Source organism: Didymella exigua, assembly GCF_010094145.1.
Source record: "Didymella exigua CBS 183.55 unplaced genomic scaffold M421scaffold_1, whole genome shotgun sequence".
Classification (NCBI taxonomy): Eukaryota; Fungi; Ascomycota; class Dothideomycetes; order Pleosporales; family Didymellaceae; genus Didymella; species Didymella exigua.
In genome coordinates, this window is record NW_022984775.1 from 571,945 (window position 1) to 587,286 (window position 15,342).

General features: G+C 55.6%; 6 protein-coding genes across 6 annotated transcripts; 2 read left to right on the plus strand and 4 right to left on the minus strand.

Annotated features, from left to right (window-relative positions):
• Positions 1-1,433: 1,433 nt before the first annotated feature.
• Positions 1,434-5,650, plus strand: M421DRAFT_415076 (uncharacterized protein). Its single transcript, XM_033590559.1, has one exon. It carries the CDS (start codon positions 1,677-1,679, stop codon positions 5,397-5,399), a length of 3,723 nt encoding a protein of 1,240 aa, XP_033454272.1. The 5' UTR covers positions 1,434-1,676; the 3' UTR covers positions 5,400-5,650.
• On the minus strand, positions 5,517-6,354 carry M421DRAFT_110823 (uncharacterized protein). The gene has a single exon (XM_033587193.1). It carries the CDS (start codon positions 6,060-6,062, stop codon positions 5,634-5,636), a length of 429 nt encoding a protein of 142 aa, XP_033454273.1. The 5' UTR covers positions 6,063-6,354; the 3' UTR covers positions 5,517-5,633.
• On the minus strand, positions 6,355-7,453 carry M421DRAFT_110822 (uncharacterized protein). Its single transcript, XM_033587192.1, has 2 exons — positions 6,802-7,453; positions 6,355-6,752 (listed from the first exon to the last, which is right to left on the minus strand). The coding sequence occupies exons 1-2, from the start codon at positions 7,299-7,301 to the stop codon at positions 6,647-6,649; spliced, it is 606 nt and encodes a 201-aa protein (XP_033454274.1). The 5' UTR covers positions 7,302-7,453; the 3' UTR covers positions 6,355-6,646.
• A 2,985-nt stretch (positions 7,454-10,438) lies between these two features.
• On the plus strand, positions 10,439-11,740 carry M421DRAFT_110865 (uncharacterized protein). Its single transcript, XM_033587194.1, has 4 exons — positions 10,439-10,492; positions 10,587-10,784; positions 10,880-10,955; positions 11,011-11,740. The coding sequence occupies exons 2-4, from the start codon at positions 10,599-10,601 to the stop codon at positions 11,343-11,345; spliced, it is 597 nt and encodes a 198-aa protein (XP_033454275.1). The 5' UTR covers positions 10,439-10,492; positions 10,587-10,598; the 3' UTR covers positions 11,346-11,740.
• A 960-nt stretch (positions 11,741-12,700) lies between these two features.
• On the minus strand, positions 12,701-14,289 carry M421DRAFT_110897 (uncharacterized protein). Its single transcript, XM_033587196.1, has 2 exons — positions 14,194-14,289; positions 12,701-13,993 (listed from the first exon to the last, which is right to left on the minus strand). The coding sequence occupies exon 2, from the start codon at positions 13,949-13,951 to the stop codon at positions 12,968-12,970; it is 984 nt and encodes a 327-aa protein (XP_033454276.1). The 5' UTR covers positions 13,952-13,993; positions 14,194-14,289; the 3' UTR covers positions 12,701-12,967.
• Positions 14,290-14,751: 462 nt separating this feature from the next.
• On the minus strand, positions 14,752-15,128 carry M421DRAFT_110895 (uncharacterized protein). The gene has a single exon (XM_033587195.1). The coding sequence runs from the start codon at positions 15,034-15,036 to the stop codon at positions 14,830-14,832; it is 207 nt and encodes a 68-aa protein (XP_033454277.1). The 5' UTR covers positions 15,037-15,128; the 3' UTR covers positions 14,752-14,829.
• Positions 15,129-15,342: the final 214 nt, after the last annotated feature.

Consider the following 15,342-nt stretch of genomic DNA (forward strand, 5'->3'; position numbering starts at 1 on the left):
AGTGGGCGGTTCTCCTGCAGCCACCACCTGAAAAGGCGAGCTGAACGCCTATTGGACCCTCAGCTTCAGCCTGCACGATGCTCATCGACCCTACCACGAATCAAGCAGGAAGACGCGTACGGCTGGGGAAAGGCTGCGTCGCCAGTTTGGCCGACTAATCAAAAGAAACGAGAGCGCCCGTCAGAACCTTGTGTCGGATCACGCCGCCTCGCAGCATTGCACGTCTAAGAGCGCAAGGCTTGATGGCTGGCTGGCTGAGGATAGCGAGCTGTTGTGATGACTGCTCACTCAAGCTATCGCTGATTCGAGGTGGCATGACGCTAACTTTGCAGCCAAGGTCAGGACGACGTTGCATTCCTTTCACATCACCAAGAACTCGAACGCATGCATTCAGATTACATCGCCCAGGGCCAGCGTCAGCAGAAGTTCGCTAGAATGCGATTCCCTCACACACTCTTCCCTGTCCAGCCTCGCGGCCAGATTACCGGATCATCCGCCTTGTTGCAAGCGGAGCCGAGCTGGTCACGAATCAGCGAGCGGAAGGCTTGTGTATTCCACGAACAGTCGCCGACCACAAGCCAATTGGTGCTGCCGGTGCCGTGCAGAAAAGTTTGGGCCGATGGATCGCGTCTGGATCTTTTATTTCTTCGAGTTCCTCGATCGTAGACAGGCTTGCCAGTAGCCATACGCAAAAATTGTACGAGGATTCTGCGCAGCACCTTCACACTTGGTGGGGCGCGATACGATTGCACGAGAACTGTTGAGCTGCTAACAGACACGTATTCGCGCCTTCAGCATCAGATCTTGGCTCATACTCGGAACTGCAGTATATGGGCGGCATCGGGCGTAAGATCGGACCCCCAGGACTCCGAGGCTGAGGACCAGCAGCTGCAACGAAAACTTGCTCAGCATCGTCCTGAGATGATCTTCTCAGACCCTCGAGAAGCTTGCAAGTCAATTGACGTCCGCACGATCTTGACCGGACTTGGGTCCGCCTCGAGTGTCCTGCTGGACGCCAAATTGTCCAGCTCATGTGCGCAGCATGCCATCTGACGCCGGGAGCATGCTTGCTGATTCGTAAGCCTTTAGCTTGGGAAGGGACGACTAAGCGTTTCAGGTTTTCTCACTGTGCATGGCCAGCTTAGTCGCTACTGAAGACCGAGTTGGGACAAACTACCAGTCGCTCAGAGATGAGACAGGACATCTAGGGCGGCAATACGCGAGTGCACAGTGCCACTCGCCGACACGATATGTGACACTGAGGTTCCGGTCAACTGCACTACATTTTGAGCGTGGTGCAACAATGGTGTGCCGACAGGTGCAGTGGGAGTGGCACAATGGCGAAAGCGTAGGCATCACGGGTGCATGTTTGCAATCATGACAGCCAAGGAATTCCAAAGAAGCAAATCCACCTTCCCAACCCTCAGTCAAGACGAACAGGCTTCACAGCGGACGCCTTCCCAGAGCATTGGGGCCGTGCTGATAAGAGCTGGCGACTGTGGAGAAGTGGAGCGCTCTTTCCTGCGGACACATGCAGTGACGTGTGAGGGCAGCGGTCCGGACTCCGGGGTGCAGCCGGGGCATCTGCACGTCCTTGCGTGCACGCCGAACGGGTTGATCTGAGCACTGCACCGCCTGCACCGCCTGCATCGCCTACACCGCCTGCACCGCGCACCATGGCGGCCCCCTCGAGCGACGGCGGCCCCGCGTTCTCGCTGGAGCCGTCGGTCACGTCGTCGCACTCACTCGACTCGCAGACACGGCGCGCCGACGCGGACAACGGGGAAGGCGGCTCGGCACCTGCGCGGTTCAGGGGAGGAGGGACGGCCACGGGCGACGGCAGGGCGGCGTCGCAGGGCTCGGGGAGCAGTCGCCTGGCGCCAGAGGCCATTGACGAGCGCGACTTTGCCCACCGCCGACACCGCGCGGACAGGGCGGCGGGGCGGTCTGGCGGCGGGTTCCTGCTGGCCCCGACGTTGCCCAGCGGGCCGCGCGACGGCAGCCGAGGGAAGAGCAGACACAGGCCGGACAGCAGACACAGTTCGGACAGCAGAGGGAAGAGAAGCACGCTCGACGTCCCGCCCGCCAACGTCTCGCCCGCCAACGTCTCGCCCGCCAACGTCTCGCCCGCCAACGTCCCGCCCAACGGCGCACCCCCCGTTGCGCCCCCCTCCAGGCGCCCCGTCGCGCCCCCCGTGGACCCGAACCAGCTGGTGCACATGGCCCTGAACCTCAGCGAGAGCCGCCGGCGGAACATCAGCGCCTCGCAGCTGCTGGGCGCGCAGTCGCGGGCGCCCTCTAGCGCGCACAGGGAGGGCAGCTTCTCGCACGCCGGCGGGAGCAGCAGCCTACGGCAGTACCTGAATGAGCAGCGCAGAGTGTCGCGCAACTTGTCGCCCATGGGCAAAGCCTCGCCCGCTCGCCACATGTCCGCCAGCATGCAGTCCAGCGGGACCGCAGCCTTCCCAGCACGCCAGACGAGCAATCCCTCGCCGGCCACCCTCCTGCGCCGGGACAGGGCACGTGCCTACATTGAGCTGCGGGCCGAGTACATGCGTCTGCTGGCATTCCTGCCACCGCTCAAGGATGACGCCAACGCCCCGGGCAACTTCACCTACACCACAAATGCCGTCCCGGGCAGCCCGCACGCCTACCTCACACGCACCCCGTCGTATGCGAACAAGAAGCACGACCTCGGCCGCCCCTACAATCCCATACAAGCCCTGCGCAACCGGAGGAGCAGAGCCCGCGAACGCCTCGCGCTGCCCCACGAACCCGCCGCCTTCTCAGACATTGAGCAGGTCCACGAGTGGATCGACGACATCGAGGAGCACTCAAAGACGCCTGGGTTCCGTCTGGAGGGCCGTGTCGCACTGCCACAGTTGCACCACGACCACGAGCTGCAGGCCGGCACACAGGCAAAGTCTTCCAAATCGCAACAAGGCTGGAGCTTCACACCCGAAGAGCTGCTTGCCGATGCGTACTGGCTCGAGCACGGGAACAACAAAGCTGTCATCGAAGACCGCCTCGGCCGCAGGATCTTTCCACCTCGAGAGCCACCCCAGCAGCAGAAGAACGACTTCCTGGCGCCAAGGCCCAGCAAAGAGTCTTCCAGAAGACGAAGCTGGGTGGACGGCGTCTCTGGCACCGATCCCGGGACCGGTGACGAAAGCGAACAGGGCAGCGAGCGGGGTCGAAAGAGGCGCCTTCTGCCAAAGATCCGCGCCAACTCGCGACTGCGGACAGGCAGAGGCAGTCCACGAAAGCATTCCATCGGCTACAGCGACTCGTCCGACAGCGATGTGGACGTGCGCAAGGTTCGGAAGTCCTTTGACATTGAGCACAACACTGGCCCGCTTGCACTGCAGATCAAGAGACGATTGGAGCTGCAGACCCAGGGACTGAACAACAACAAGACCCCAGCGGCCGACACACCAGACACACCAGACAAGTGGGGACGAGCACCACCCGAGGTCCCTGATGGCAAGACTTTGCGCAACTCGTTGGACGTCCCTCGCTTTGCAAACGGCTCTTCAACAAGAATTGACGACAAGGCTACTCTGAAGATGCCTCCACGCAACCGCACCAACCCCTTGACCCCCATCAAGTCGGCCGAACCCCGCTCATCTTTCGAGGATGATAGCACCGCGCCCAGCACGCCGCTGCATGTTCGACACTTTCCTCACATTGGGAGTGACTTGTCTCCGCCGCATAGCACGGATGACTCTGACCGCACCAGGTCCAAACGTAGCAAGTTCAATCCCTTTCACTTTACGCACGATCACGACAAGCACGAACACAAGCACGATCACGACAAGCATGGACACAAGCACGAGCACGACAAGCATGGACACAAGCACGAGCACGACAAGCATGGACACAAGCACGATCACGACAAGCATGGACACAAGCACGAGCACGACAAGCGTGGACATAAGCACGATCACGACAAGCATGGACACAAGCACGAGCAGGATACGACAGCCTTGGACAAGAAGCAGGCCTCTCGACAGACAAGCGAGGAGGCCCACGAGCCCAGCGGACTCGGAACCGCCATCTTTGCTGCACCTGGTGCGGTAAAGAACCTCCTGAGTCACCGTAAGAACGACAGCGTCAGTAGTCTCGACAGTCCGGACAAGCTGCGTCGCAAAGGGGCACAAGACCTCAACAACCACTCTGCTGTCACGAGATTCTTCAAGGGCGTCAAACATGAGGGAACAAAGGTTGGCGATATCATCTTTAGGCGTGATCGCGCAGACGACACGGATGCGAGCACCGTTTCCGATCGCAATTCTATCGACTTTGACGACAATGAGCGACGCCGACCAGGGCTATCACGAACGGTCACATCAACCACCGCCGGCAGTGCGTCAGAGAAGGAAGGCCGGTCTCACCTCAAGCTCCCGTCTTTCCGTCCTGTTCACAAAGCCTTGAGCGACAGCGACGATGCATCGGACCTCGAGCACCACATCTCACGCCAGTCCCGCGAGCGCCGCAATGACCGATCCTCTCGCATCGACCGCCTTTTGCCGCCGCGTATGGATTTGGAGCGCGTCTCGACAGCTTCGTCGACAGCTACCCTCGGTCCTACCCGCAGCCACGATCAGGACTACATGAAGACACAGCTCGCCCGGCCCGGCGGCGTGCTCGCGTTCACCAGCAACCTCCCGCCAACCGCTCTCAAAGCCGCCCAGAACCGGCACCGCAGCGGCTCCCGCCCCACGCTCCAAGGCAAGCGGCACTGGAGCATCACCGACGACGACGACGAGCACCACCTCCACCGCCGAAAGCGCAACGCCGTCTCCCAGGCAGACATCGCCCGCGTCCGCGCACTCTTCCTGTGCTCGGGCGTCAAAGCAAAGGAAATCTCGCGCCGCGCACACTCGCGTCGCGACCCCGCACCCGGCTTCCTCCTCCTTGCCGCGCAAACCGCAGCACGAGATATCTTCCCCATTCCGCGCAAGGAAGAACACGTCCTCGCCGCCCGCATCCTGGTCACCGACCTGGAGCGCGGCACGTCGGCACTGCACCGCGCGTGCGACGCCTTCCGCGCCGGCACCATCAAGGACCTCAACGCCCGCATCGTCGCGCTGAGAGAAAGCATCGAGGCCGATCTCATGCCCCGCGTCTTCGAGGCCGGCGACGCTGCGGTGCAGATCACGAGCGAAGTGAGCGGGCAGGGGCCGCTGCACGTCAAGCAGATTTCCGACGAGATTGAGCGCATGCTGAGGCAGCGACGCAGGCATTCGCGCTGGGTCATGAGCTGGGGGTGGAGCGTGGTCGAGTGGGGGATTGTGGTTGCGCTGCGCTTGGCGTCGGTTGTGTTTGCGGGCTATGGGCTGCTGAAGAGTCTTGTCGTCGTGGTTTGGGGGGTGCTGAGGTGGTTGCTTTGGCTGTAGGATGGCTTGGTCTTGGGCGGCGGTGCGGGTCGACTCTCGAGTCGGCGCATGCCTCTGAGGCTTGCATAGCATTGGCGTTTTGACATGGCATTGGCATTGGTATCGGCATTGGCATTGGCGTTGGCGTTGGCATTGGTTTGCTGGGATTGCACTGGATTGCTGGGATTGCACTGGATACCCCGAGCCTGGGCTTGTTCGCATAAATAGAGTACATGGTAATTAATACACAATCAACTAATTCAACTCCCCGCGAAGCATCATGCTCTCTCCCACTGCTGCTGCCTCGACACCCAGCTCCCCGCGACACAATGCCAATGCATCAGCGGCAGCGGCACAACGTCCCCCCCCTCCCGGCTGACTTGCTTGCTCGCACATATTCTCGCCGCAGCACCCGTCTCCGCCGCCCGGCGCTACAGACAAGCGCAACATGCTCACGGCTGCCCTTCGCCATCGCCGTCGCCGTCGCCGCCCTCCTCTTCCTCTGCGCATGTTCGACGACCAGGTCATGTAAGAGCGGAGAGTCAATGAAGCCGTGGAACGAGGTGCGGGGAGGGGTGAACAAGACGAGGTGAGCGTGAGGGAGTTGGAAGGCTGGGGAGTAGAAGTTCGGGCGGAGGCGTGGAGAGCGGTGTTGGTATGTACTTTTACATGTAACTTATACATGTCCTACATGAATATGAATATGAATGAATATGAATATGAATGAATACGGATTGATCGGCTGTCACTGATTAAATAAAAGCACGCGGCAAGGTGCGTGACTTGTCCCGAATCGCTCAGCTCGCATGCCTTGCAGCCGGCAGCCGGCAGCAACCAGGCCTGACACATATCGATTGGCACATGACATTATGCTGCGGCCTCAATCCTCTATGCATGCCGTCGACCACGGGGGGGCGGTATCCTCTTCCCACGCGAGGCGAGGGAAGACTGTCCGAGCAATTCGCGCGTGCGACTCAGTGGCATCTCGCGTTCGCCGTTTCTGGTGCCCCATCGACGGCCGCGATGACGGGCGTGCGTGGTGACGCACGGCCGATCTGGGACGCTGGTGGGACGCCCGGCCTGACTGCTTGCGGACGCTCGTCTCGAGCTGTCGTGGCGGGGTGATGGCTTTCCGGGTGGTGAGATGAGCTGGTGGTGTTTTGCGTCGTGAGTGCGGACGTGGAGGGTACAGACTGCTTGTCTGTGTGGTGTGCCATGCTCGCTGGCTTCAAGTGTTGCTTGCTGTTGTGTTGAAGACGCAGGATACTTCATGAGAAGTCTGAGGGTGTTTCCTTTTCAGACAAAACACTGCTCGAGCTGGCCTGGAGGGGCTTCTCCTCCCCCGTCAGCTTGATGGGTCGTCGGGATGTGTACCTAGCGGAGTTAGTCCATGTAGCTGACAATACGGGGTCATGTGTCTTACCTCGTCCAGAGATACTCGCCCGCGGCGTACAGAACCATCATCAGCACAAGCCAGGCGATGACTTGCCCTATGAAGTGGGTATGGGGCTCGATCTGGTGGCGGTGGGTCATGTGCCTAACCTCCCTCTCAAAGCCGCAGACGATCTTGTTCTGGCTGACGCTTTCGTCTCTCGACGCCGACTGCGCATCGCCAGTGCTCGTGGTCCGCAGTACATCGCTTGGGAGTGGAGCTGGGATCGCCAGCACCTTGGAGATGGTCCTCTTACTTGCAAACTGTACTTTGATGTCGTATTGTGATGCCAGAATTTGTGCGGATCGCCAGCCGAATCCTTCAGACTCGAAGAAATTGCATGTGGTTGGTTGTTCGTTGGCGCGGAATGTTAGGCAGCGGCATTGGATGTCCTCGAGTTGCGGCTCCTCGTTCCACTGGTCCAGAGCCGGTGCTGCAAGAACAATGCCGACGGTCAGGATTGCAGCGAGGGTACTGAAGCCGAACAACATGGTCTTGGGGGTGTTTTTGGTAATTGATACCTGACAGCGGGTCTGCTAGGGATCTCGCGATGTTATAGATGAATGTTCAGCTCAGCTCGTGGAATCGAATCGGGGAGTTGAGGGTGTCGATCTAGACCGTTCCTTAGCGCAATGCGACTCGTGCCGAGCAGGTATTCAAGCAACGAGCGGGCGGGCCAGATTCCTCCAATGAGTAAGAAGCCAAGTTGGGCTCTTTTTGTGCGGGGAACCAGAGAGGCTTTTGAAGCGTGAGAGGGAGCAAGGTTCGGGTCGCGTGCTTCGCGGGCGCTGAAACCATGCTGAACAGTGAGCGAAATAGAATCCCTGCAGCGATCGTTTACACAGGCCCAGCCGCTAGATGTTCAGTTCCAAATTTTTGTCGCCCAATGGTCGTGGGCCGGAGACCTCAGAATGTTGAAATTGAGGGTCCAAATTCGGAGGCGATTCCACGGTTGCGAATGAAAGGCTAGGTTGACGAGATGTGCCCAATGTGGCTTGAGGCACGTGGCTCGTGTCGTCAAAGCACTCATGATCGCTTTGCTCATCCCTGACGTGATTGCACGGAAGAAGCAAAGGTTCCCTCAGCATCCGTCGATAGTTGATGAGCCATCGAAAAAGGGACACTGGCAGCCGTGGACGCGCCCGTCGGCGACTTACTACGATAGTCATGGTCAGGAGTGAATGTCGGTTTGTGGAGCAGACCGTCAGCAGTACGAGTTCGGACCGTTAGTCGCATCTGTCTTTTTTTGAGCATATGCTCTGTGAGACCATCGCAAGTTGGAAATCAGATTCGGCATTCCAAGAGGTCAGCCTTCGAGCTAGGTATCTCATAAGAGCGACCAGATTCGCGCAACAGACGTTCCTGAAGCCTGATGCAGGCCGATGTGTTTCTTCAAGATTGGACCCGAGATCATGTGCAGGCCCCAGCGAAGTCTCGCAATGTCGGCGCTACCCCTAGGCTGCCTTGCGTGGTTCTGACTACTGGGCACATCCATACTGGCTCCTAATGGTGGCGCAGCGGATGCATACTTCCCAAAATGACCACCAGAACATCGATGAGCACTGTGCAATACCTATTTGGAAAGCGCTAATGACATCGCTGCAAGCGAGTGAAAGCACAGCCTTTGCACACGAAACACATACAACATCGAACAAAGCCACTCTAACGCACGACTCTTGCTTTGAAGCACGCCCTCAGGATGAACTTGCAAGACATTTAGAGTCAGCGAAGCTTTAGCCAAGCATTGGGCGGTGAACACTAGCAGCAATACAGTGCCACGGAGTGGTCTCAGCAAAAGCTTCATTTCCGGGACAAAAGCTTGTCGTGCCACGATGGGGTCAGACCAGCGTCACCACGTCAAGGATCGGATATTGCGGCAGTGGTCTGCACGACGCTACTCCTTGCCAGCCGTTTGTGATAGGAGGGCGCTTGAGCGACCCCTATCGAGTACAATCACCACGCAACACACCGCATCGGAGGGCAGACTTGCCTCTGGGACGATTGTCGCAGTCATTGATGGCACCACTGATCTTTCTCCCAACGGTCGTCAACTGGATGGGTCCACGAAAATCTATGTGATCAGCTTGAGGTCAGTCTGCTTGAGTGGGTGCTCAATAGCGGCTTTCCGTTTCGTCAGTCGCAAAGAAGCTTAATTGGTGCAAATCGCGGCGTTGTTGGATGCTCGCGCTGGCTGTTTCACGCAGAACTTCACCGAGGTCATCGATTTGTCATGAACGCAGGGATCTCTGGAGACGGAGAAGATCGAAGCTCTCTTTGTACCTTTCGAAAGTGAACTCTATCATTGTTTCCTATCTGTCCTTTGGGAGAAAGCACATGTCGAACATCTCTGATAGAGCTCACCTACACAGTGCTGGTACTCACGGCCGATGAACTACAGATAAGTGGATTGTAGCCATCGTCAACACAATGCTTCTCGATACCTACTACGATGTGATCTACCAAGGCTATCCATTACTCTTGCCTAAGGGAACATCGAGAACGATATCATGATCAGTCTGAACAATGCTGACAACTACGGAACTGTATGGAGCTTAAACTGGGCTCGAAACGTACGAGTGGGTAGTCGCCCGTGGAGACTGATAAAGCCTTTCCACGGAACTGATGGCTTCTGTATTAATAGTCTTTGCTTCATCACCAGAGGCTTCAGTAAAAAGTCTCGTCCTCACAGACATGGCTGGTTGACAGTCGTACTGGCGTAAGTCTGCGCACTCTCGTGGTAGGTATCGTTGCCAGTGCTAACCTTCCGGTCACCAAAAAATTTCAAGGCCAACACATTCTTCTGTCATTGTTACCGAGCAGTATCGAAGAGAAGTAGGTCCCCGGCACAAGGAACATAGATCCAGCAAGTACAGACCCGCCCGGTAAGCTGACAGTGTTTACAAAGAGTGATGTCCAGTGTCGAAAGTTCGTCCATATCTTCATTTCATAAGCCGTAGAGACAAGAACAGCTAATAGTAAAATTAGTCTCAACATAATGCACCACAGTCTATACCCGTCTTCTCTGACACCAAGCCGCCATTCGAGGTACATCCCGGGGAGCTCTTCTGGTTTAGCACAGCACGTAAATCTCACTGTGCGGTCGCCTATGTCTAGCTACCGATTTCAGTATCGAAATTGGAGTTTCGATGGATTGCACGAGGTTGGACACACAATTTCATCAGTGCAAATTGACGACAATGATCAAGCTTCAGAAGTGCGAATTTAGAAGCTACGCATGCATTGAGTAGCAAGAGACAGCATTCAAGCCCTCTACGTCGAGCCAGCAATATCCGTCACGCAGACCCCATCAGCTAAAGAGACAACAAGCTGATAACAAGCAAAGGCTGTCCCAGCGGACATATGAAATGATACGCAGGGGATGGGATTAAGCTAGACATTTCGAACGAAACGGGACAGGCACTCTCATATGTTGATGAGGAGACTCCGGGTTTGGAGCTGCAATCGACCGAGAAAGAACCACAGCTAAACAATTCCGAGATGTATCCCAGATAGGATCCGCCAATTTGGCAGTGTTTTGCGGCTTGGCTGATGAGTATCGTCGAGGCAGCAGAAAGTCAAGCCGACCGTTGCTACGAAACAAGAGGACAGGATTCTTTGTTCTCCTGGATTGCTAATCGATTGCGACCCTATCAGAAGACTTGCGTAGCAAGCTGCTTCGTTTGTACGTCGCGTCCCCGCATGTTCTTTACTTATCTTCCCCCCATTCGCGTAGTGGCAAGCTGTTATTAGAACCATGGCTGACGAAGAAGGACCAGGAAATCCAACATATGCCTTCATCAGAATCACGGCGAAGATCCTGGAAGAGCTGCAGAGCAAAAGCGAAAAGGAAGCAAAGGCCGATGATCTCGATCGTGAATACGAAAGCGACGACGAAAGTGTCTCCAGTGAGGTTCCTGAGGGTTTTCTTGATTCCTCAGGACACGAAGATGTGCCTATTGATTATGAATCAGAGGGTACGTATATTCCAGCACATCCAACTTCTGCTAGGCGAATTCTACCAGACGTAATATACCTGGAAGCACGCAGGCACCGCAATGACTATTACCAGCTACGTATCGAAGGACAGAACGTTGTTACTCGATCTCAGGAGGGTAAAGTGATAGAATTCATGTTCAAGAGAGGATGTAAGCGCTGGTCTTCGACTTGATCTTTTTGCGACCATTACTGAGCGAACATCAGCGTATATGTGGCCCACGCCATTTCCAAAAGGTCTGACCTTCGTTTTCGACAACCGTGGCTTGAAAACTAAATCCAAATTGTATGGGTTTCCCCCGGGTGATCCAACGCGTGAGACTCTCAAGAAGGCTCGTTTCCATGCTCTTCACCCTGAGTCTTCACGACTGGAACTTGAACACGATGACTACGTGAACGATGAAACAAGGAACGACTCCAAGACGTATCCAGTATGGAACGAAGGATTGGCAAAGCATAATCAGAAACACATGGGTCGATTTATCGATCGTATACGCGCGATTGTGAAAGCAGCAGGTGGTGATTACGGCGGCGAAAAGTAAGCTGCGCTGGAAATGCAGTTGAAAATAGGTCATATGTCCCGTCGGGTCTGTGATTTAGCTTGTTAATCTACTGACATCACATCAATCTATTTCCAGGTCGATGTTGAAAAAGGGTATAAATGTTTGCAACACCAGGTGCGAACAGATTAATCAGGAGTGCGTTGCTGGTCAAGCACTTGCCGTCTCACCGTGTGACAGACGCTGGCACGTCGATTCCCACAGCCGTACACGATCAGAAGCACCGCAATGCCACCGCCGATCACTAGTCGAAACCACGATGCATGCGAGCTGGTAGCAATATGTAGCAAGCTTACCCGCATGCGCACTAGTTTCCAGCACTCCTCTCTCACTGGCTGTAAACCGCGGAAACACTCCCAAAAGAAATCAACACTTTCACATTTCCTACTTATTTAGGCAGTTTGGACGGCTGTCAGTCTCGACGGAATGAGGAGACTTTCTCGGTTGCGTTATGACTTTCCAGCCTGTGCTCAGGGCCTGCAGGTGAGAAGACGCCGCGAGCTTTGTCTGATTGGAGCGCAAGGTCGCCCCGCCCAGTTGCTGGAAGCGCAGAAGTTTCGTTTTGCACAGAACCTTGAGACAAGGCACTCTTCTTTCTGCGCTGGCTTTCAACTGGCAAAGCAACCGGATCTTGTGCACAAAAAGTGATCAGTTCGAAATGGTGGACGCAATGAGCCTTGCAGCGTTCGCCGTTACCATGCGTACATTCATACAGGTCAGACACAAGCTCCTTCATAAAAGGGCAATCAATCAGGTTTCTGCTTCTCAGCCTTTCTACTCCTAGCCATACAAGCTGCCTCAAGAGCAAGCCATAGGTCTGGAGCAACCTTTAATGGGTCGAATGCGTGAGTACTACCACATACTGACCATAGAGGCTGCAATTTCATTGTGCAGCTGCCGACTGTTGTCACTGGCGCAGTACTTGCACACAACTGTAGACATTTTTCAAAAACCGCTGCTTCAGGACGGCGTCTTAACGGCCTTTCGGCCACTCCCGTCGCAACATTTAAGGACAGCCCGCGGGTTGCTTCTAACTGGCTGGCAACTTTTCCTGAGCGCGTCCCACACATTTGACTGGCGGGGAACTTGCCTATAGCCGTAGAAAGCTTCCTGGGGTTAGTCCTTCGAGTGACTATCTCGGATGTATGGCATCTTGTGGTGTGCTAGGAGGTGGTTGGTCTCCAGGGTCGTGGAACGTGCCAAGGATCGAGTGGTCCTACTGGCAGACATTGCTTCTCGTGCAACGGGAGGTAATCGTGACGGTAAGAATATTTTACATGTGGAGGTCTAATGTATGGACGGGATGAGGTAACGACGAGCAGAAGAATTTTTGTGCGACAAAGGAGATATTCCTACCTCGACCTGGTCCGCGACCTACAGCTTCGTAGATACACCAGAAATATGAAACATCGACGAACACCAAGATAGTGACAGGGACCTGAACGATTTAGAAAAGATGTATGGGTATTTTGTAAATGAAGGGTACGATACAGAGTATTCATGAACGGAAGTATGGGGATATCATCAACAAACACTGCTGTTACAGCATGTCGTCCGTAAAGGGTAGCAGTTCTGCACGCGGTCCATGACTTCCAGCGTCCAGATTATCTTTGCGACCGCCTTTGTCGCGTGCTTGAATCCCCTCGGCCACCAGAAGCCTGAGAGCTACTGATACAGTCCCAGTCAAAAAGTACTTGCGGCGTGGGGTTCGACAAATCCCCATACCTTCGAAGTCCCTCCCTCCTCGGAGGCGGCGATGACTGCGCAAAGGCATCGCGACGGACAGTTTCGAGCGCCTGGTTTGTAGCAGCGAGCACAGCAAACCGGCGATCGGGTACCCGCCTGGCAGCCGTGTTTGGTGTTCGTGAGCGCGCGCTGCGAACGGTAGGAGCTTGCTGTTCGTACTGACGTGAACGATGATGGCGCGAGCGTGAGGGCGAGAAGTTTCGGACAGTATCATATTGTTGTACCGATCTATGCTGGCGACTGGATCGTTGGCTACGGGGCGAAGCGTTCAATGTCTGGTAAGTCCGCCTTGATGGCGTCTTAGGTGGGGAAGGCGCAAAGAACGACCAACCTCGCGAAGGTTCAGCACGAAGAGTTGTCCTGGACTTGGAGTTCTTTGGAGGATCACGCTTAGCTCCGCGACCTCGAAGAGTACCCTGCGACGTGTATTTTGGGTGTCGCTGACGCTGGCGGGTGCTGCGAAGCGGCCGAGGATTGAGCAAGGTTTCTTGAGAGGAATGCGTGCTTCCAGGGTATACTGAACGGTGCCACACGGCAGGGATCTGAACATTCAAGGCTGGCCTATGTTGCTCATAGCCTTGGTATGGGTCCGCATGTTGATATTGCGATCGAGCATCGACCTCATTCCTGGTGCGCCGCGACAAGCGCGGAACCTCAGCATCTGTTGATCGCCTCCTCCTCGAAGATTCTTTCGGGCTGCGCTTCTCTTGAACCTCTGCGACAACAGGTCTACTCTTGCCGTGAAGCGCGCCATCCGCCGGCGCATCTCGCTTCCTCTTCTCGTTCGATGACGACTTGTTCTTCGGTTTACTTGAGAAACCGAAGTTGAAACACCAGCACATCAGTCCCGATTCGTTTCGCGCTCAGCTTCTGGACAGAGAGCTCTCTTGAAGTTGTCAGCGACGTTCGCATGCAAGTCCTTCCAGATTGGTAGATGCCGGGATGGTGCAGATGAGGGACGCAAGGAGCTACTTATGGGCGCGCAAGACAAACCAATAATGATTGCGACAAGGACCTGATCGTTTCAAAGCAAAGGGATATTCAGAAGATTAGGCGCTAGAGAAAAGAGGAGGCTTGGGCATACTGATCTCATGTGAAGATAAAGACCTGGCAAGGTCGCACACCGCACCACTGTCGCGGCGTCGAAGTCGAATTCCAATAAAGCGCTTGAGCGCATGGCCAGAAGCTAATCAAGAAAGATTCCATCCGAAGTACCTGGTATCGACGAACTACGCTCCAATCATATTCAAATCTGTCTGATGGTGTGCGAGGAAAAGACTGATTCGTAAGTTCGCGGAGGCGTGGCTGACTGGGCCACATGATATCTTCGGGCCGGGCAGCTGATCGACTCATCTTTCACACGGCAGCGGTCTGCTGCTGTGAGTGTGTATGTATTACGCTCGAAAGGTCCAGTGGGGCGGTGCGCGGCTCTTATATGGGCGCCGTGGTTGCTTTCGAGACGGTTTATGCCTGGTTCTGCGTGTACCTGCGTTTGCTACGTGGCACCTGTGCAGTGCAGGCAGCGCGGGACGGCTCGCAAGTCGATCCTGGGCACGGTCGTTGACAGAGGTGTTCTCGTGTGATGGCGCTCCTCTAGCTGCAGGTAAGGGATGTGACAGCTGGCCTGCTGACGTCGAGGTTGCTTATCGTTATCGCTGGATGACGCCATTGGCTGATTGTAATTCTTCTTTGGCCCCATCCGCGCAAAGCGAGCGATGAGTCACCCGCAACCAATGCACAATCTTTCAATGTGTTTCTGGTGAGCAGAGGTATCGGTGAGAAACTTGCTTGGTTTATGCATATCCCTGATACTCTGACCTCTTTCCAGCACAGCCGAGAGTCCTCCAGATTCGAGCCTCTGCCCGCAACGAGTTCGTCCCGAATTAGGAAATTGGCGGCCCATGGCCTTCCGAGAGCTGCTGTTCATCTTGACTGTCACAAAGCACCTGCATCGAGATCTCAAGCCGTGAAGCTATACGAGCAATGACTTGAGAGCTGATCACTAAAGCTCACAGAAGCAGCCAGAAAATATCGGCGCCGCTGAAGACACCTGTCGTGACGGATCTAGCCGCTAGAGAGTCCAAATCGTCCTTGAGCTGGGCATTCGAGTGCATGCAATTGTTCATGCGCAGAATTAGACCAAACCTTCATGGACTGGTAAGTTGGCCTTGGCACCTGATATCTCGAGCGCCTACAATTCTTTTATATCGAAGAAAGACACAAAGTTGTCAGC